Source organism: Acinonyx jubatus, chromosome E3 (assembly GCF_027475565.1).
Source record: "Acinonyx jubatus isolate Ajub_Pintada_27869175 chromosome E3, VMU_Ajub_asm_v1.0, whole genome shotgun sequence".
NCBI lineage: Eukaryota > Metazoa > Chordata > Mammalia > Carnivora > Felidae > Acinonyx > Acinonyx jubatus.
Window position 1 is genome coordinate 31,284,157 of NC_069398.1, and position 20,650 is coordinate 31,304,806.

The following is a 20,650-nucleotide window of genomic DNA, read 5'->3' on the forward strand; positions in this document are numbered from 1 at the left end:
AAGTGGTTAGGGGCGCTTGGGTGGCTCAGTCAGTGAAGCGTCCGACTCTTGATTTTCAGCTCAGGTCATGCTCTCACGGTTCGTGAGTTCAAGCCCCACGTCGGGCTCTGTGCTGACAGTGCTAAGCCTGCTTGGAATTCTCTCTCTTCCACTCTGCTCCTCCCCCTGCCCCTCCTCCCACGTATGTGCACACATGCTCTCAAAGTAGATAAAATAAACTTGAAAGAAAAAATAAAGTACCATGTAAAAAAATAAAATGGTGAAAATATTTTAAAGGTGTGCTTACTGTAACAATTTGGATTTAATAACCGGTGTCAGGGATTGGATATTGGTTTTGCCGTTACTTAATTTCTGAGCACCAGCATCCCTTTGCAGATCTAAAACTAACCACTTCTCCTTTCTAGTTGTGCCCAGCATTTTTTCTGCTCATCTCCAGCCTATGAAATTTGTGTGTGTTCCCTGCATCTTAGTCTGGTCAGTTACCAATTTCTGCAGTTTCTTCCTTAAAATCTAAATGCAGACTCAAGAGGAAGATTGCAAATACAACTAGATACCAAATCCCAACCCACTTGCTGTTGCCTGAGCACACCTGGTAGATCTCCTGTTCTGCTGGCCCTGCCTCGGCTGGGCTCCGCTTGCCCGGATGACTGACCCCAGAGCAGAGGAGAACGCTCCGTGTCCCCTGCCTTCACCAGCGGGGCCACACGCCCAGCGGCACAGTCTTGCCGCTTGCTTCCAGCACAGGTGCCTGCCTCAGTGTCAGGTCCCTTCTCAGTACTGTCCTGCCTCTTTCGGGTTGCCTCCCCAGACCCTCCCTGCGTTCTGGTCCAGACAAGACTATTCTCTGGTGGCCTCGCATTCTGGTGTCTTTTTATTTTGTGGCTTCTTATTTGAAGTCTCGTTCTTTTATAGAAGTCCATGCTTTTAAAGGTTTGTCATAGCATCTGTAATTTTTGTTGAACTCTTGTCTCCTATCACTTTGTTTTTCAGATTAGACAGACACACCCAGGCTACCACACTCGTTTGTCAGATATTTGGAGGATACCTAAGATCTAGAGGTAAAGTCTTGTTTAAAAGTTGGTAAAGTGGGGGCGCCTGGGTGGCTCAGTTGGTTAAGCGTCTGACTTCGGCTCAAGTCATGGTCTCGTGGGGTCTTGAGTTCGAGCCCCGCGTCGGGCTCTGTGCCGACAGCTCAGAGCCTGGAGCCTGTTTCAGATCCCTTGTCTCCCTCTCTCTCTACCCCTCCCCTGCTCACACTCTGTCTCTGTCTCAAAAATAAATAAACATTAAAAAAAAAAAAAAAGTTGGTAAAGTGATACATGCATGTGGTTAAAAAAGTGCAGGCGGACAGGGTTAACAATGGAAAGTGTGCCTCCCAATCCAGCCCAGGCTCCCAAACCCCTTCCTCAAAGGCAACCCATGTCTCAGTTTGTAGTCCATCCTTCCAGCACTCTCCTGTGCATGAGCACACTGGGAGTATATTAGATGGACCTCTCTCATTTTTCTCTTAACATTAGAAATCTTGGTCCATTTCAGTACATGTGGGTAACAGTGTTTCACAGCCGAAGTAGAATTCCACTGGAGCCCCCTTGTAACAATGGACATTGAGGTTGTTTCAAACTTTTTGTTATTGTTCTTACTGTCAGTGAATATCCCTGTGCAATGCCTTTATGTTCATGTGAAAGTGTATAAGTAGGATGAATTCTTAGGATTAGAATTTCTGCATGAAAGGGTATGTGTTCTACATCGTGGTACTGCCATGTCGTCCTTCTAGGAGGTTCTACCCGTTCCCTTTCCAACCAGCAGTGTGTGTGGGCTGCATTCTCGACACTGACTCACACTGTGTGTGGTATTACAGTTGTTTGCCCAATCTGAAAAAAAAAAAAAAAGTACTTTAATTTTTTATTTTGAAGTGGTATTTTTGTGTTCTTTCGTTTCAGTAGTTGGTCGTGCCATAATGATGACGCTTTGCTTATTCTTTGCATTTTATTTTTGTTTCAGTTAAGTGTTTAAATTGCAAAGGTGTCTCAGATACGTTCGATCCGTATCTCGATATAACGTTGGAGATAAAGGTAAGTTTGCTAATTGTGGTGGTGAGATTAGGAGAAGGCAGTCAGACTTGATGTAACTTTGTCTGTAGTTCATTTATAACTCAGACTACACGTGCTAGGAAATACAAATTGAAAATCTTACTACTCTGAGACTTGATTCAGAGGAGATTATGTCAGATTTGGAGTAGGTATCTTACAGACGTAGAACACAATCTTTTTCTCGCCTTTGACTTTTCACTTGGCATCATGACAAAACCAGAATCTGATGCCTGGTTTAGGCCAATTTAGATGATGGTAATTTTTTAGAAACTCTTTGGCTCCTCGCATTGTCTCAGCTCCTATTTTTTGTTAAGCTTTTTATTTTTCTGATTACAAATGTACTCCCTGCTTAACGATAGAAGCGAGAAACATTGCGGACTCGTAGGCGGTCCCGTCCCTCAGAATGAGCCCTTAACGGTGTGATAGAAACTGTTGCAAGCATGTTACTCATGCTTCCAGACCGGCGTGACATCTCAGTTGGGCGCGTGACCGCCTCACTGCATGTGCGCGGGGACGCCCGTGCCGTGAGCGGCCGCCTGGCTCCTGGCCGGTGCGTGTTTGGTGCGTCCGGTTCCATGCTAACTTAAACGATGCTGCAGCGAGCAACTCCTCACGGACGGTTCGCTTTCATCTGCTTGTTTCTTAGCCAGCGGAGATCGCTGGTTGTGTACGTGTGTGAAAGTGAACATCGTGATGACAGGAAATGTTCTTTTTCCCAACACACCCCCATCTGCTTTCGTACCTTTGAGCCCCCTTCCCTTGTTGCTACCAAGTGTCAGTGAGGGTGCTGTGGCGCTGACGCTTCTCCTCTCTCCCCAGGCTGCTCAGAGTGTGAACAAGGCGCTGGAGCAGTTCGTGAAGCCCGAGCAGCTCGACGGGGAAAACTCGTACAAGTGCAGCAAGTACGTGGTCTGCGCGGCGGGGCCGGACTCTCGTTAGCTTTTCTGTCGCCCGGAAGGTGCCGGGCCCCTCTTCCTCGAGGGCCACAACGCCTGGTGTCTCAGTGCTCACTCTCTCGAGAGGGTTGCCCTTGGGAGACACGGCGGGTGCCGCCTTCCTGGGGCAGGTTCGCCCTGAGCGGGAAGCACACAGCAGCCGCCGCGTGGGAAGGCACGGCCTGGGCAACCGTCCGTGGCGGGTGGGGGAGGCGGTGATGGAGTGGCAGTCCGCCTCACCCGGGGTAGTTAAGGCTCTTTCTGGTTCTTACCCAGGATTTGGGGTAGTATCTGCTAGAAACCTCTAGTTTTGATTACTCATTAATATGTTTGCCCGTGAAGTCAAGAGAGCCTGTATTTTAAGAAAGTCCTATTTCATAGGTTTTAATAGATTTTCACTTTAGCGTCAGGTGGTGTAGGTAACCATTATGAGGTACTCATTTTGCGAGGAAAGAAGTTGCCTACTACCGTAGGCATTTCTCCTTCGTTTAAACTCCACGGACACTCTAATCTTCACTTTTATTCCTTTTGTCTGTGGATAGGGCTTTGTCTGCAAAGAATTGTATCAGCCTGAAAATTTCAGTTTGTTGTGAACGGAGAGAAGTTTGTATTAACCTCATTTTAAAATGACCAGTTTCTATGTGGCTTCTCGGAAATTGTTCTAGCTTCCTTTTTTCTTTCATGCTAATTGAGCAATCTCCCCTGTATTGTAAGTTTTAGTATTTTCTTCGCTGGTGGTTGAGAAGGCTGCTGTTTCTTAGCTAGTATCTTTCTCTTGGGTTTGGTGGGAAATGTTTGAAAGACATAACCAGGGAAAGACTAAAATACCAAAAATGTGTGTGTGTGTGTACACGACACACATATATATACACACACACACATATATATACACGTGTGTATATATATGTGTGTGTGTGTATATATATGTGTGTATACATGTATATACATGTCTTCCTGATCCTTTGTTTCTGTTCATTTCAAGGTGTAAAAAGATGGTTCCGGCTTCCAAGAGGTTTACTATACACAGATCCTCTAATGTTCTTACACTTTCTTTGAAACGGTTTGCAAATTTTACTGGTGGAAAAATCGCTAAGGTATGTTGATAATATTATTAATAACTTCTTATGTTGAGTCTTTCACGACTTAAGTGTCAGTGACTATTAAGGGTTATAAATGACCTAGCTGAACAGTTCTGTGACCGGATCTTCTAAGTTCTTCGAGTATTCGGTCGTGGGCGAAAAACTGTCAAAGCGTTGTGCTAGTGATGGTCTGTATGTTTATGAGCGTATGTACTTTCTGTCTGCTTTAGCTGGCTAGACTCTGATGATAAAACTGGTGCCTGTGCTGTGCGTTTGGGCTTCAGCGTCAGTGAAGGTGGGGACAGACAGGGAGAGCTGGTGTCATTTGAAATCCAAAGAGGATATCCCTGCTGGATCTCGCACTCTTTTCGCCAAAGTGTGTTTTCCTGTTTGTTCGTGGTTTTTGATGGTAGCACGCTGAATTTGCCTGTTTTCTTTCTACTTTCCGAAGAGTGAAAGTATCAGAAATGAGTAGCACGCAAGAGACACCACAGTCTCTTCCTGAAATGGTAGAAGTAAGTGAGACTAAAGTCCAGAGGTAGCGTACCACTGCTCTCTCTCTCGGACGGGTTCAGACGATTCACTTAAGATGAGATCCTTGTGTGTTTAGAGGAAATCAAGAATACAGTGGGAGCACGTTGAATAGGTGCGGGCGCAGGCGGGCTCCGGGCCAGTCATGTCTTCTGACACGCAGCTCAGCGTGTTAGGTCTCCGCGGGTCTCCACGTGCTTGTGCAGAGTGATCTGTGCCCTCGGAAATGATGTTCCTTTTTCCCTTCTCCGTTTCTGTTTAGGATGTGAAATACCCTGAGTACCTTGACATCCGACCGTACATGTCTCAACCAAACGGGGAACCGATTATTTATGTCCTGTATGCAGTACTGGTCCACACTGGCTTTAACTGCCATGCTGGCCACTACTTCTGCTACATCAAAGTAAGCTGTGCAGTTTTTGCTAATAACTGTTTCTCAAGGCAGCACTGGCATTCTTAGGGGGCAAGGTGGGACTTTCACAGTTAGAATATGAAAGCCCATTCTTCTTACATTTCTCTTGGTTGGTGTTGCCTCTGTAATGCTGTCTAATCTCTCTTTTATTGGCTCTCTTTTGCAGGCTAGCAATGGCCTCTGGTATCAAATGAACGACTCCATCGTATCCACCAGTGATATTAGATCGGTACTCAGTCAACAAGCTTACGTACTCTTTTATATCAGGTATCCTCAGGAAAACACGTTTTTGCATTTTCTGTTACGCCATTCCTCTTCATCTCATCAGCATATTTAAATTCAGAATTTGGTTGTTTTTAAAACAGCAGCTCAGAGGTGCCAACAGAGTAAGGAGGGTCGTGTTTTGAGTACGGATTAGGAGTTTGATTTAGCTCCCAGCTCCTTGGCAGGTGGACGGTGAAACACGCAGAGGAAGGGCAGGTGATGGCGGAGGGGGGGCTGCTGCTGCTGGCGGCGAACGGCTCGGGCCTGGGCCTGGAGGCCTCCAAAAGGGAGACTCTGAGGACCTGGGTGTGGGCGCCTCTCTACCACCGAGCACAGGCAGCCGGTGACCCTCCTGGGCCGGGCTTGGGTGGGCGCCACTCACTCTTCGTGGCTGCTGCGTACTCTGACTCACTAATTCCATGTCTGGTAATGCACGGCCTTGGAAAACGACTGACGTTTGCTCTGTGGCATTCATTCATAGTAGCCGATAGCTGGGAACATCCTAAAATCTCAGACGTCAGCAGGATGAGCTCATAAATTATAGCGTATCCATGTGTCGGACTGCTATGCAGCTGTTAAAAATGATTTTTATGATGCCTTTTTAAAAAATTTTAACGTTTGTTTATTTTTGAGAGAGCACGGGCAGGGGAGGAGCAGAGAGAGAGGGAGACACAGAAACCCAAGCAGGCTCCAGGCTCTGAGCTGTCAAGCTCAGAGCCCGATGTGGGGATCGAACTCACGAGCCACGAGATGATGACCTGAGCCGAAGCCGGAGGCTTAATCTGGGCCACCCAGATGCCCCAGTGCCTTTTTTTTTTTTTTTTTAATGATACAAGAAAGCTCAATATATACGGAGAAAAAAGCAATTTGAAATTTTTCACACTGGTATTGAAAACATCATTATAGGCTAAAGCTTGGAGAATATTCCAGTAAATCTGAATAGTAGATGTCTCTGATGGGTGAGGCGAGGCACAGTATTTTTTTTTTTTTTTCTAACTTCTGGATGCAGATTTTCTGTAATGGCATGTATTTATAATTAGAAAAAATGTAAACAGAAAAGAAAAATATCCTTCAGGTAGCGTCATCTTCAGAATACACAATTTAAAATACCATTTGATGGGAGTTCGAGTCCCACGTTGGGTGTGGAGATTGCTTAAAACTGAAATTAAAAGAACAAAACCTTTGCACACTTACCTTTGTTGTGAGCACCTGCCGCCCACCTTGACCCAGAGGGGACCCTGTGCAAAGCTCTGCATTGCAGCTACCTATGAGGGGCTAGAGATGAACCTTTTCTGGGAAGATGCGCTGCGAAACCCTAAGCGCTGTCACTATCTGTCCCCAGGTCCCACGATGTGAAAAATGGAGGTGAACTCACGCATTCCACTCACAGCCCCGGCCAGTCCTCGCCCCGACCCGTAATCAGCCAGCGGGTTGTCAGCAACAAACAGGCCGCGTCAGGGTTTATGGGACCACAGCTTCCCTCTCATGTGATAAAGGTAAGGTTGCACAGGTAGCATCATCTCTGTGTTGTGTTTGCTTTCGCGTCATTCAGAGCCTCTTGCTAACGTTGCAGCAGTTGCCGTGTCCTGGTACGACTGGATTTCTTGTCCGAAAAGATTCTTCCAGCCACGTTTTATAAAATACTTCAAACATACAGATTTCAGTGTGTGGAAGTAATGATGAGGAAAAAAGTCCGGGTATAAGTAGGTTTAAATGCTAGAGCTTTTAGCTCTCACTTTGGACTTGCGTTCACTTCGGGGACTAAATCTTTGGCAGGTGAGTGCCAGACTCCAGGAGAGTGACCCTTTCCCAAAAAGAATACTTTCCGTATGTCCATCTAGCCCCTCAGTAGTGTGGCTCTGTCCGCCATCCAGCTGGGTCGGGCACACTCCCCAGTGGCCTCTTGGAGAATCCGTGATCTGCTTGGGTGACAAGCCGCCCGAGTCTACAGGAGGGAAGGCCTGACTTGTGCTCACCTTCTGTGGTGACGGCGGACAGCCGGCCCGCATGGGGAACGGCCCCCGCCACCCAGACTGCGGCTTTACTGGCCTTTCAGTTCGAGTGTAGTTTGTTTTGAATCGACAGACTGTCGAGCTGTACGCTGTGTTTTATGGACGTCGGACAGGGTTTGGGATGGAGCCAGAGTCACAAATCAGATGCCTCTGGGAGCTGGGGAAGATCACGGGCTCCCGCACTGGGCTCTGCTTAACAGTGACATCAGGACACTGGCCAGCTGGAGAGCACGTGCCCCGTGTGGCAGGTGGCTAATACTGATGGTTCAAGGTGTTTGGTTTTCCTTCCCGTGAAGCCTTCCAGTGTTTCTTTAAGAAAACTTCGCGAAGGCCAAACAGAACTGCTCTGTGAACGAGGTCTCACCCGTGACTGCCAGTTTGCCCCTCGAGGTTAGGGCAGCGCGGGTGGGGTCTGGAGCAAGACACCTGTGAGTAGGATTCAGAGGTGACAGGGCAGGCGGGGGGCATGGTGCCTGAAGCAGCTCTGGCGTGTCTGCCCGTGTGACCCGTCTCCCCGGCTCCCTCGGCCAGCGGTAATCCTCCATGGGCTGGCACTCTGTACAGCATTGGGCTCCCGAGAAACACAACCGAGGTGAACGTACGCGTCTCCGTGCTTCAGGGGGCCTGTTCGTTTCTGTCAGATTGGAGCAGAAAGGATCCGGTCTGGGGTTGCTCTCTGACAGCAATAGTTGTCCCAGTGTGTTGATTAACCCATGGAAAGTTCATGGTGGTCGGGAGTGGACAAGAGGAGGGGGTGTTTCTCGGTGTGGGGAACTTGGTATTCCAAAAAAGAAAAAGATGAGCAAGATGGGAAGGGCCCCCCACCAGAGTGGGTGCTATGTCTGTGACCATCCCTGAGGCTCTCAGCAGCTGAGGTCTTCTTTCTTCCAGAACCCACCTCACTTAAATGGGACCGGACCATTGAAAGAAGCACCGAGCAGCTCCATGTCAAGTCCTAGTGGAAATTCCAGTGTCAGCCGGGCCGGGTCTGTTAATGCTTCGACTTCTGTTCAGAACTGGTCCGTTAACAGGCCCTCTGTGATTCCAGAACATCCCAAGAAACAAAAAATCACGATCAGTATTCACAACAAGTTACCTGTTCGCCAAGGCCAGTCTCAGCCCAGCCTTCACGGCCCTTCTCTGGACACCCCGAGCAAGCCGGTTCCCTCCTCCACCGTCACCAGTTCTGCAATGCAGTCTACCTCGAGCGCATCTATGACGGCAGTTTCTAGCAAAGTCACGAAGCAGATGACCCCGAGTGAGTCCTGTTCTAAGCCTGTGATGAACGGCAAGTCCAAGCTGCGCTCCAGTGTCCTGGTGCCCTACGGTGCCGAGTCGTCCGAGGAGTCTGACGAGGAGGCAAAGGGCCTGGGCAAGGAGAACGGTCTCGGTACGATCGAGAGCTCGAACTCTTCCGTGCAGGATGCTGAAGACGACGAGGCCTCTCCGCTCGAGCTTCGAGAGCCTGTTGCTCTAAATGGTGCTGACAGTCCAGACAGCGACCTGAAAGAGAACGGTCTGCCCTGCGATGGTGCCCGCTGCCCAGTCCAGCCTGCCCTACACTCAGAAAATCCCTTTTCTAAGGCGAACGGTCTTCCCGGAAAGGTGAGCATTTTGGGGGTGGGGCGGGGGGCGGGGAGCTTTGCCTCGACTCTCACGTACAGCCGCTCGCTTGGCTGGATTTCAGGAGGCCCCCGGCGGCTGCTAGAGCTGAGAGAGCTTTGTTTTTTGTTGTAGTCGATGCCCGCTCCCCTGCCCCCTCTCCCGGAAGACAACATCTTAGAGACCTTCAAACTCAGCAGCAAAGTGAAAGGCGCCACCGAAGAGACAAGGTAAGACGATCAACAGCGAGGCAACGAAACCCCGCGGCGGGTGCGCTCTGTGAATTCTGCGTGAGCCTTCCCGTGAGCCTTGGGGAACCTGCGCGGACCTTACCGTGAATGATGTGAATAACCTGTAGAATGTGTTAAGTGCCTCTTAGGAAAGAAAAAAATCTATCGGGCTGATAATTTTTCCATGAAAACGATGTCCTCGTGGTAACATTTCCTCCTGCTCAGCCTCGTGTCTCTGGCTTGGGGATGTCACAGCCCGCTTCTGAATCGGACAGCTAGCACTGACTGTCTCACTTAATCCTTCTAATGACAAACACACTGAAGACTCGTTGAGGGTATAGGGCAGGGCTTCTCGACTCTACCAAGTTGCAAATATTTTGTTATGCTCCTTGTACAATTCTGAAATTGGATTCATAGATGAGAGTGTATCTCCCCATTTAATGTTTTGTTTTTTTAATTGGTATGTATATTTTTTTAATTTTTAAATTTATTTTCTTAATGTTTATTTTTGAGAGAGAGAGAGACGGAGCACAGCAGGGGAGGGGCAGAGAGAGAGGGAGACACAGAATCCCAAGCAGGCTTCGGGCTCTGAGCTGTCAGCACAGAGCCCGACGCGGGGCCCAGACCCATAGACCGCGAGATCAAGACATGAGCCGAACACGAGTCGGATGCCCAGCCGACTGAGCCACCCAGGCGTCCCTCCAGTTTACCTTAAGGAGGAGACAGCCTGAACCCTCAGTGACTTTGTAATGACTCTCCTGTTGTTTCTCTCCTAGTCTAGCTTAGTTTGCCCCCAAATGTAATGTGTGTGAGGATGGCCGTAGATGGTTGTATAAACACAGCCACGCGTGTATCGTAACCCAGTGGGTGTGTACACGCGGGCTCAAGAATCTCACTGACACGCTGGAGGTAACTTGTCCTGTACTGATCTCATCTGTGTTCTCTCTCCCAGGTATCTTCCCACGAAAAAGTGGGGCCACTGTAGGGTTTTTGTTTGCTGCCAACTTGCATTAACCTTGACAATGCCTCGGGAGCTCTGTAGCGGTCTAGGGCAGAGTTCGTTTACCACAGGAAGGTTTTCTGAAGCCTCCCTGATGGCTCCCAGTTCATAAGTAGTTCAAGGAGCTGTTGGCTCTGTTGGGAGGCAGCAACTCTAGCTCTGAGGCTCAGGAGAGATGCAGGAGGAAAGTCCGAGCCTCCAGCCATCGTCCTGCTTTCCCGATGCCTCATAGGTACTAGGGATTAGAAGTGTATCTGAAGACAGAAGGAGCCTAGAACTGCAGAGTTACCGTAGCTGAGAAGCGGGATAGTAGATGAGCCTGGTAGGAAGATTTTTATTTTTATTTAACGAGGGAAAGGGAAAATGCCGAAATTTCCAAAATGGAGAAGCCCCATATCGAGTAGAGCCAGGTATGTTAAAGGCATAGATCATTTAGTCAATGAAGGTCTTGGAAGTTTTTGTCCCCGTGGGCTCTAGAACAATGGAGCCAATGACTGATGTGTCGATTTCTCTGTTTTGCCGGGGCTGCAGTTCACCTGGAACCGAGGAAGGTCCTGCAGAGGGTCCCGGCGCAGAGCTCGAGCCTGGCAGCCCCTCTCCTGATTCCCGGGAGAAACCGGAGACGCTCACGAGTCTTAGCAGCAAATTAAAGAAGGCCTTGCCACCCTCGGACCCCAGCATCCAATCTACCAAAGAAGAAGTCTCTGAAAACACTGCAGCAAAACCCGAGGAGTTTTCGCCCGGTGCCGACGATCTCTGCGGCAGCACCGGGAACGGCGCGGGGGACGATCTGCTCCCTAAGCCGTGCGGCCCCGGGGATTTAACAGACGACCAGAGCAGACCAGCCCAGGCTGCATCAGGGACGCGCACAGACAGCCCGCGGGCCTCGGCCGCTGTGGAGGCGGCGCAGGGTTCGAGCCCAAGTCCCCCGGCTCGTTCCGAGGGCGCCTGCGAGCACGAGCCCTTCTGCGTCAGCGGAGACAAGCGCGCGGACACGGACACGGAGGGCCCTTGGAAGGGCGCGGGCGCGGCCGCCGCCGACCTCCCCTCTCCCCAAGTAGACACGGGTACAGAGCATCGCTCGGAAGGGGGCCCCGGGCAGAGTCACGGTGAAAAACGTGAAGAAAATAAGGTGGGACAGAAAGTTCCAGATCGCTCTCCGGTTAAGGAAAAAATCAGTATCCTCAGAAGAGTTGACCGAGGACATTATCGCAACCGAAGAGATCGTTCCTCCAGCGGAGAACGCGCGAGGGAGAGCCGGAGCAAGACCGAGGACCGCTACCACCGAAAGCGGCGCTCGTACACGAGGGAGCGGCCCAGGCAGGACCGCTACAGGACGGAGCACTGCGGCGGGAGCCAGCACCACCCCTGCCACGGCGAGCGGGCCAGCGTCGGCGAGCCGCGCTCCCTGGCCAGGTACGGCCACCGCCACCCTCGGAGCCGGGGCGGCTCGGAGCAGGAGTGGGGCCGGTACCACCACTCGGAGGGCGAGCACCCCTGGGCCCGGGAGAAGCACTACCCCGAGAAGCTGCGCTGGGACAAGTGCCGGTATTACCACGACAGGTACGCCCTGTACGCGGCGCGGGAGTGGAGGCCCTTCCACGAGCGCCCGTACGACAAGGCAGCCGCTGCCGGCCGGCCCTACCGGGACTGCTACAGGAGCAGGAAGGGCTGCGAGGCGGCCGCTAAGGGGAAGGGTCGGCACCGCTTCAGCCCCCGCGCAGGCCCGCCCCCCGCGCCCCTCCCCTACCCCGAGAAGCACCCCCACGAGAAGCTCGCGCCTGGAGCCGAAGACGACACCTGTGACCTCGCCGGCCGGTTTCACGACCACGAGAACGTCAAGTCGCGGAAACGGAGGTACGACAGCCTGGAAAACGGCGCCGGTCGCGGAGAAAAGAGAGCCTGGAGAGGCGCACAGAAGGAGCCTTTAGAAGAGCCGAAAGCGAAGAAGCACAAAAAATCAAAGAAGAAAAAGAAATCCAAAGACAAACACCGAGACCGAGATTCCAGGTGAGGGAGAGGCCGCCGGCGCCCCGTGTCCGCTTCCTGCGCCGCGTCCCCACCTCCGCGGGCCTCGGAGTCCCCTGCCGTAGATGTCCGCGGGCTGTTGCCCCGCTTGTAAGCCGTATCTTACTTCACGGGATCGGAAAGTGCCTAAAAACCTCTTTTTCCAAAACGATGCCGGTTTTGGTCCGCGCTCGATAATCCGCGGGCATAAGTGTGCGGTGGTCTGTACGTGAGAACTTGGGAGTCTCTGACCTCGTAACCGGGGTTCGTAATCTTACTCGGCAGACGTAGTTCCCGTCTTCCTACCCGTTAACGTTTCCTTCCAACTCAGGGACCGCCAGGCGGGCAGGCAGAGGAGGCCACCGTCCCTCGGCGTTTGCCGGCCCGCCGACAGCGCGGGTCTGGGACGAGCACCTGTCGCCTCGGTCTGGTCCGTTCCTCTGGCTCCGTGTCTCAGTTTGCAGTCTAGTTGGGAAGCTTGGTTTTGTATTTTTAAGAAGCTAAATGGGTCAGAGATTGTCTGGAAGGTGACTTCCCCGTGACGAGATGACTGAGCACGAGCGGTGTTGCTACGCCTCTTGACTAGAGATGTGACGCCTCTCGAGACAGAGACCCCGGGGCAGGATCACCGGGAGCCGTAGGTAGACAGCCGCCCTTACCCGAGGGGGACCTCCCTCCCTCCTCGGTGCCTGAGGCTCCGGGCAAAAGCATTCTTTCCCCTCAGCCACTGGTTTCAGAGAAGTTAGCGAAACCCTTCCTCTGGACCTGTGGCCGACCACCTCAGCCCCGGGGCAGAGTGGAAGGCAGGGCAGGTGGGGTCCGGGTTGGTGACTTTACACCCGGGACTTGAAAATCCCCTGCGGGCAGCGCAGCACAGCGTCGGGTAGGATTCACCGGGGGGTGTGTGTGTGTGTGTGTGTGTGTGTGGCGAGGGTCTGCGGTGGCGGGTGCAAGGCCAAGGACCAGGCCTGTCTGAGGCGGTTTTGGTTTTGTGGTGGTTTGAGTTGTGGCTTATTCCTCTGCAGGCATCAGCAGGATTCCGATCTTTCGGTTGCGTGCTCTGATGCCGACCTCCACAGACACAAAAAAAAGAAGAAGAAAAAGAAGAGGCACTCAAGGAAATCCGAGGACTTTGTTAAAGACTCAGAGCCACACCTCCCCAAGGCCGCCAGCCATGAGACTGTTGACCGTTTCCGGAGAACAGACGGCGCTTTCCCCCCCACTGATGGGCTGCCTCTGGAAGGCGTTGGGCCTTTCTGTGAGAAGAGAAAACATTTAAGGATGGGAAGCAGGGATGACAGGTGTCCTCTGTCTGAGTGTGGCCAGGGTAAGAGGCGATACTTGGAATTAAGAATATAGAAACGATTTCTTGCTGACATGCGGGAAGAGACCCTCACGTGGCACGAAAGGGTGGACCCTTCGGTAGGAGCCCCGCCGCCCCGGTCCAGCCCCGGCTCCCAGGCAGAGCGCGGGCTTTGGTGGCGCGGTGTGGGGACCCGGAACCGGTCCCTTAGTGCTGATGGAGAACCTCGGTGACGTGGAGCCAGGCTCAGCAGAGCCTCTGTGACGAGGCCGCTGGAGGTTGTGGCTCTGGGGGTGTGTGTGTGGCTCCTGAAGGACCAGAACTTCTGTTGCTAAGCCATTTCTGATAGAAACGTTTTCACGGTATTTTCTTTCTTAAACCTCTAGACCTCGGAGTGCGAGCTTAAACTCAGTTCGAGGGCTCGGGTCATTAGGAACATCCGCTGTCGCTGTCGGCCCGCCTGGCCTCTCGGGGCACCTGGACTGCGGGGCGCTGGCTCCTGCTGCGCGGCTCCCCCCAGGCCGGGGTGCCGTGGGGGCTGGATTCTTACAGCCTTGCACCGCTGTCTCCGCCCTCTGTCCTCACACCGCACTTAAAGCCGCCCCCGTCCCTCGATCCGGTTTGTGCGGGTGACCCACGGGCCGGGCGAGGTGTCCCCGCTCGTCCCCGTGTGGCCTGCCAGCTAAGAAAGGCTTTCCGGGTTTTAAATGGCTGGAGGCACCCGAAGGGGAAGACGGTTGTCCTCTGGCCTTTTGTACAAACGGCCCCAGACGCCTGAGGTGTGCTCTTGGGACTTTGATGCGTCGTCTTGGTGACCCAGAGGCCCTTTGGTTGTGTGTTTTGAGGGCAGACCGGTCCCTCCAGTGGCCCCCGGTCGGTGTGGTTGTTGACCAAGGAGGGACAGATGGGCCCCGAGCGTGAGGGAGGCAGTGTCCCAGCGGGAGGGACATGGGAGGCTCGGGGCAGAGAAGCGCGGCCGTGGCCGGCCAGACGGTGACGCGGGGCCGTTGTCTGCCCTGGGCTTTTTTTAAGGTGTTGATGATACGGAGTTTCAGATCGGTGTCCCCTGACCCTTTTGGTGATTTGGGAAAGGGGCTTGGCCTGGTGAGGGTCAAGTCCCTTCTGACCACCCCCTAGTACTTGGGAGGAAGTGGTGGGCGGTGTCCCAGCCGTTCTGCCTGTTGCCAGACACCCCCCCCCCTCCCCCCGGGGCTGCAGGTGCCTGGTGAGGACCACGGTCGGTGGCCGCCAGCACACATTGGTGGCTCCGGAGGGAAAACGGGTTGAGTGTAAGCCTGAGCCGTTGGCATTTGGGGGCCACACGTGTGTCCCTAGGGGCTGCGATACGCCTCTGTGTTGAGCGGCGGCCCTTTGTGTCCTGGGCGATGGCACTCGAAGGCTGGTGTGCGGCCAGCGCTTCCGGGGAGAGCAGACGGAGGAATCCGCGTGCCTGTCCCATCCTGTCCTCTTCAAGGACAGGGACCACCTGCTTGGCCTTCCATGCCAAACATCCCTGTCTTCTGGCTGAGGATGACAGACCCTGTGGCCCACCTGCCACGTGTCCCCTGTTCCTGGTAACTTGACCTGCCAGACTCCCGTCTTCCGGCCCCACGACACGCTGCCTGGTTTCTTTGGCCTGAGATCTGCTCTCTCCTGCGGGGACAGTGCTGATGGGTGTGGGCGGAGAGGGCCCCGTCCCCACAGGCACGGCTTTCGGTGCATCTCAGCCGTCACGGAAGGTCTTGTTTCCAGTAGAAGGCTTGGCGACAGCGCGCGCCGGCTCGTCTCGTCCTCCTCCCGTGCGGGGACGGATTTCGGGCAGCGAGCACCCAGCCGCCAGGAAGGGGTTCTGATTGTAATCACTTACGCCCACACAGCAGCAGGCACGAAACATTCTGCAAAACCGTCATTAAAATCTCTTTCCTGATCTTTGCTTTCTAGGTGATTGAAAACTTGGCCTCAAAACAAAAAACTCACTAGTTATGGTAAGCGGTTTTCTATCTGTACGTTTCATAATTGCTCGTGGAGGCGCCGCGGGGACGCAGATGAGGAGTTGGGGGCCTCGGGGACCAGGCAGTGCCGCGGGGAGCAGGTGCGGGAGGCTCCCCCAGGCCGGCGGCGCCGCGCGGAGCCGCGCTCAGACCTCGGCCCGCCTCCTCGGGTCCGGCCCCGTTTCGCCGGGCGGCGCCACCCGGTTCCCTCCTCCTCCCCTCGTCGTAAGAAAACGAGGGAGAGCGGAAAGCGCCAGAATCCACACTGACGGAGAAGCCCCTTTCCGCCGCCCGGCCTGCCCCGCCGGCCTAGGAGAGCGGCCCCCTGGAATCGCCGTCCTACCCGCGGCCACCGGTCCCCGTGCTTCGGGAGCGAGGGCTTGGCGGACCCCACGCCGGACACGCTCGCCTGCTGGCGCCCGGCCGGGAGCGCCGAGTCCGCGCGCGCACCCAGAAATCACACTGATTTCGGAAGGACTCGGCGTTATTTGAACGAGGTCGGGGCGCCTCGTGACCGATCGGGACTCGGACGGCGTCCGGCGGGTCGCTCCCGGACCGTGACGCGGCGGCCCGGGGAGAGAGTAGTGCAGGTCGGCGGCCCGCGTCCGCCGAGGGAGGCGGGAGAGCGTGCCCTTCTCTCCGGAGAGGGGACGTCGTCCCGTGTGGCTCCCAGGCCGCAGGGGGAATTTGAAACGGATCTCACTGAAGTGTCTGCGGAGGATTAACGTGCAGTTAACTAACCTGCTTAGTCCGTGTGTCTTAAGGAAAAGAGCGAAGCCTGATTAAGGAATCAGGCTCTTCTCTAGCGAGAGGGGATTTAAGCCCGGAGAGGATTAGCGGCAGCCGGGCTCGGGCCCAGCAGGTGGCTCCCTCCGCACGTCCGTCCGGAACAGCCCGCTTCCTTCTCCGCCCTTCCGGAAGGCAGAGGGCCCGTGGTCGGGAAGAAGCGCTCCCCCAGGGAGCCCGGACTGTGCGGGAAGGAAGGCCCCGACTGGGGTGGTGGCGGGGGAGCCGCCCCGCCGCCCGCCGCCCGCCCCGGGAGGTACTAACGCCCGCTGCTTGCCGCCTCTTGTCTTTCAGATTCAGCGTGTTCAACAGAAGCCATCCCCAACCCAGCTTAAATTATAAATGTAGAAATAACTCTGTTCAAATCTGCGTGGTGCTTCTTTAGTAAATACTGTACAGATTTTACCATGGAGGACTTTTTTTTAGTTTTTACCTTTTCTTAATTCCCCTTATTCCAAACGGACGAACCCTTTCTACAACTGCTGACCGTTGTAAACAGCGTGTACATAAATCCCACGGACAGTGACGCCCTGGACTGGAACATCTCAATGCTGCTTAATCAGACTCAGGTGGACTGCTCGCATTCCATGGAAAAGCTCCTTCAAGCCAGACCTCCGGTGCGAGAGCAGCCGGGAAACCATGGAATTAGTAAAAGTACAAACAAACTGACAGTGTGTATATTTAATTTAAAGACTTATTTAAAGATTCACGAGCTCTCGACTAGACTTGGGAGCAGTCTGTTTTCTGTAATGTCTGATACTAGAAACTAATTCGCTTCATATTTTAGTTGTATTCAAGATTTGAAGATGTATTTTATAGACAAGTTCTGTTTTTGAACTTTGTGGAACTATTCCAATCGATTTACCAGTTATGATGAGTATTTACATTATGAATGTATAATCCAAACATTATTTGTAAAGCCTACAGTATGTTTTTATTACTTAACACTTTTTTATACAGTGTCTCTTGTCTTGACTATGATATTGGAGTCTGAGTTGTCAGCTTGGTCCCTTAAAGTTTCTAGTTACAGACAAAATCATACTGTGATTTTATTTTTAATATGGATATGCTATCAAACTGTGATACACTTATAATTCACTGGTCCTGCATCAGGAGACGGAGTGGGGAAAACTGTATTTAATACAGTTTGTATCTGAATAATCTGTATGGTTTATACAGTTTGTGTTGTTCAGAGATGTCTAAAGTTTGATCTTTGTTTTTTTAAAGATTAAAAAAAGCACTCGCCCCACTGTAAATACACAGCATGTAAAGTTTATATAGTATATAAATGGCAGCAAATTCAACGTCTTGTGTCTTCTTCTTTACCGCTGTTTTCCCCGTTTGCTCAGCAGACCCTTCTCACCTGTTCCAGAACTGTCTGGAGCCCAAGCTGCCCCCTCCCCTCCCCGCCTTCCTGGGCCTGGAGGAGGGGCGAGGGGCAGGGAGCAGGCCGCGGGACCCCACAATCTATTTTCAAGAACCAAGTCCCAGACGGTCTTGTCTGAATGCCTTTTTTTATTTTGTGAACACGGTATTTGCAATTTGACGGCCATACACCCTCCAATGATGATACAACAAAATATCGATGACGGGGTATTTCTTCATGCAGGTTGTGGGGGTATATACACTGAATAACAAACACTCCGGAAATCTCTATGTACATTATTTACATATTAACTATATTTACCGTAAATAGAAATGCCTAAGAAAAAATAATGCGAAATCACAACATGTGGTTTCCGGTCTACAACAGACCTAACTTCTCAGCAAAGCACATCTCTATAGATCTATGCATTTTAACTTTTAAAAATATGCATTGCTTTATATGAAGCATTGAATGCTGCTTCATCTATAAATAGCTCCTATTTTGACTCCGTTTGGTACCACGTTAGGCTGTTCCAGGATGTGCCGCGATCCCGAAGACACTGACGCTCGCCTGGGTGAGGGTAAACGGAGGCCGACGGGGCCGTGGCAGCCGCGGTCTTCGGCCCAGAGCACCCCCTTCTCCGCCTCCTGCCCCTGGTCTCCGGAGGGAAGTTTGTCTTTGGCCAGAGTTGGGACTAAAATGCTAACACTGGGAGGACGTGGGGGCAGGGAGGAGAGACGCGGCCACCGGCCCGCCTGACGGCGTAGCGGGGTGACCGCCGGCTTGCCCCGCGTTAATACTGCCACGCAAAACCCGGAGTTAGAGATCTCACGGAACACTGACCGCAAGTGACAGATTCTAAGCACCACGGCCTCTGCACGGTTCCCGGGAAAAGAGCCATCACGCGAGGCTCCTTCACCGGCGACCAGAGAATTCCTACAGGGGTTTCCCAAAGCTCGCTTCTCCCAACCCTACAGAGGCCAAACCCCGAAGACAGAAAGCCTGTATCCCCAGGGGCCTACCCGGGGCCGAGAGAGGGAGCGCGCCCCCGCGCCAACCACTGATCCCTCGGCGCCCTGGGCAGCCCGGGAGAGGGGCGGGCGGCCCCACTGGTCGGCGACGGTGGGGGCGGCGGGCGCGTGCTCCGGGCGCCATCGGCTTTCGTGGAAGACTGGAGGCCAGAGTTGCATATATACCAGCCAGGCATTTCAAGAATGCGGACTCGCCTTTCTCCAAAAGTAAAGTTTCGAATTTGAGGTATCAGGACGGTAACAAAGCCTAAAAGCTTGGGAAGGAAACAAAAAATCAGTTTGAGGCATGTCAGAGAGGCCCGGGCCCAGACCCAGACCCCTTTGCATCCAGCGTGACTTAAAGCTACGTCAAGGTCAGTGGTGCCGAGGCCAGGGGCCCACGGCCAGTCAGTGTCAGCACCAAGGCAACTCGCAGAGCAGTTACTTCTACTTAAAATCTTCACATAGGTGCCGACGGTCCGGTACGAGGTCTGCTTTCTGGGACTTTCATTTTGCACATGACAGCTCGTGACCTCTAAAGGGCACAGACACGGGGACCCACCGCCGGAATGTGGCCAAGAGGGTCCCGGCAGCATCCGTCACCGGCCCCGTCCGGAAGAGGCAGAGGCACCGCCCCAGCGCCCAGCACCCCAGCCTCGCCCAGCGGCGCCCCCGGCCGGCTCTGAGCCCCGTCCTCCCTCGGGCAGACGTCCTGAGCACCTGTTAGATCATCGGCAGCCTGACAACCGTCTGATGGTGGATCTTCTTAAGTTCCACCACCAGCGTGCATCTGGGCTTTCACGCTATTTACAGGAGACCCTAAGTGCCACGCACCTTCATCCCACAGCGCGCCCCTTCCGTCCTCATGGCAAGAGATTAAAGTCTCTAAAAACGAGGAGTAAGATCTGCTCTGGTTACTCGTCTATTCATTATGCTAAGAGATCTGGTCAAACTAGTAGGTCAGTAAAAGAAGTATCTGTTTTGCCGAAAGGTTTTAAATAGCGAAGACCGGTCCGTCAGTCTGAACCACGCACGGTTCCACTGAACCACACGCAACTGCTGGTTGGGGGGCCAAAGTCCCACAGCGGCGGTCCCACGGGGCTCAACACACCCCGTGTGTGTGACCGCAGCCACAGGATTCACACCCAGAACCAGCACTTACATTGTAACAATTGGCCTTTTTAGAAAGTATCTGTGGGGCCACAGAGTCTGAGCTGATGACGAGTCCCCCGGGATCTGGCCCCCTGGAGCCCGGCCCCTGCCCAGAAACGTCCCTCCACCCCGAGGACCACCACCAAAGCACCCCACATAGCCGCCCACGGCCCCCCACGCAGGGCGGCAGGTGCATGTATAGACGACTTCTTCAGTGCACAGTATATACTTGCGTCCACGAGTTACATTTATAGCTGCCATTCTAAAAATACTAGTGTTAGTAAGTATCCTTCGTTATAATTTCAGAGTATAAAAAGGCATATAAAAGCTATAATCCTATATATCTGAGAAAAAACTCTGAATAAAAAAGTGGTAGCGTTTCCTTTCTTGTTCAGATATAAAACAGCGGCTTCTGGAACGGCGAATGCTTCCACGGGTGAGCCAAGGGCGGCACGACTGGCACGAGGTTCCCTCGAAGGAGCCGGCAGGTGCCACCACGGGCTGGGACCGGGAGGAGGGCATCTGGACATCGGCCGCCACGCACAGAATGCTCCTCGGGGGCTCGGGGTGGCGCTCCCACTGCGCACGCGCCGTCTCCAGAGAGGAGGCGGGAGACCAAGGCGGGGCCGGCGGCGCTGGGGGGGGGGGGGGGGTGGGGTCGGGGGAGGCTCCCAGTCACTTTCCGTCGTGGAGTCTTGGCTTCTGTTTTCACCGGTTCGGGCCAGGAAAGATCTATTTCTTATTGGCAATCCTCCTCTTCCTCGTGGCCAACATGTCATAGAAAGGATCCCTGCTGATGCTCGCTCTGGGGGGGAAGGGGGGGCGGGGGAGGAAACCCTCAGGTGGGAAGAAGGCACCCGCAGCCCCCCAGGCAGAGCAG

General features: G+C 53.3%; 2 protein-coding genes across 10 annotated transcripts in view; one reads left to right on the forward strand and one right to left on the reverse strand.

Moving 5' to 3' along the window:
• Nucleotides 1-17,546, forward strand: part of USP42 (ubiquitin specific peptidase 42) — a 74,455-nt gene extending 56,909 nt beyond the window's left edge. For 3 of the 5 annotated variants that reach the window (XM_053212904.1, XM_053212902.1, XM_053212903.1), the window contains 11 exons: nt 991-1,058; nt 2,002-2,072; nt 2,910-2,992; nt 4,008-4,119; nt 4,898-5,038; nt 5,214-5,314; nt 6,654-6,807; nt 8,215-8,928; nt 9,061-9,155; nt 10,687-12,165; nt 13,188-17,546. In XM_053212904.1, the coding sequence (XP_053068879.1) occupies nt 991-1,058; nt 2,002-2,072; nt 2,910-2,992; nt 4,008-4,119; nt 4,898-5,038; nt 5,214-5,314; nt 6,654-6,807; nt 8,215-8,928; nt 9,061-9,155; nt 10,687-12,165; nt 13,188-13,521 (3,352 nt within the window). In that variant the 3' untranslated portion in view covers nt 13,522-17,546. The remainder of the gene's footprint in view (nt 1-990; nt 1,059-2,001; nt 2,073-2,909; nt 2,993-4,007; nt 4,120-4,897; nt 5,039-5,213; nt 5,315-6,653; nt 6,808-8,214; nt 8,929-9,060; nt 9,156-10,686; nt 12,166-13,187) is intronic. The other 2 variants (XM_053212905.1, XR_008294473.1) reach the window with 2 other exon arrangements.
• Nucleotides 16,657-20,650, reverse strand: part of CYTH3 (cytohesin 3) — a 106,118-nt gene continuing 102,124 nt past the window's right edge. For all 5 annotated transcript variants that reach the window (XM_027042258.2, XM_053212908.1, XM_053212906.1 and 2 more), the window contains one exon: nt 16,657-20,575. In XM_027042258.2, coding sequence (XP_026898059.2) covers nt 20,503-20,575 — 73 coding nt within the window. In that variant the 3' untranslated portion in view covers nt 16,657-20,502. The remainder of the gene's footprint in view (nt 20,576-20,650) is intronic.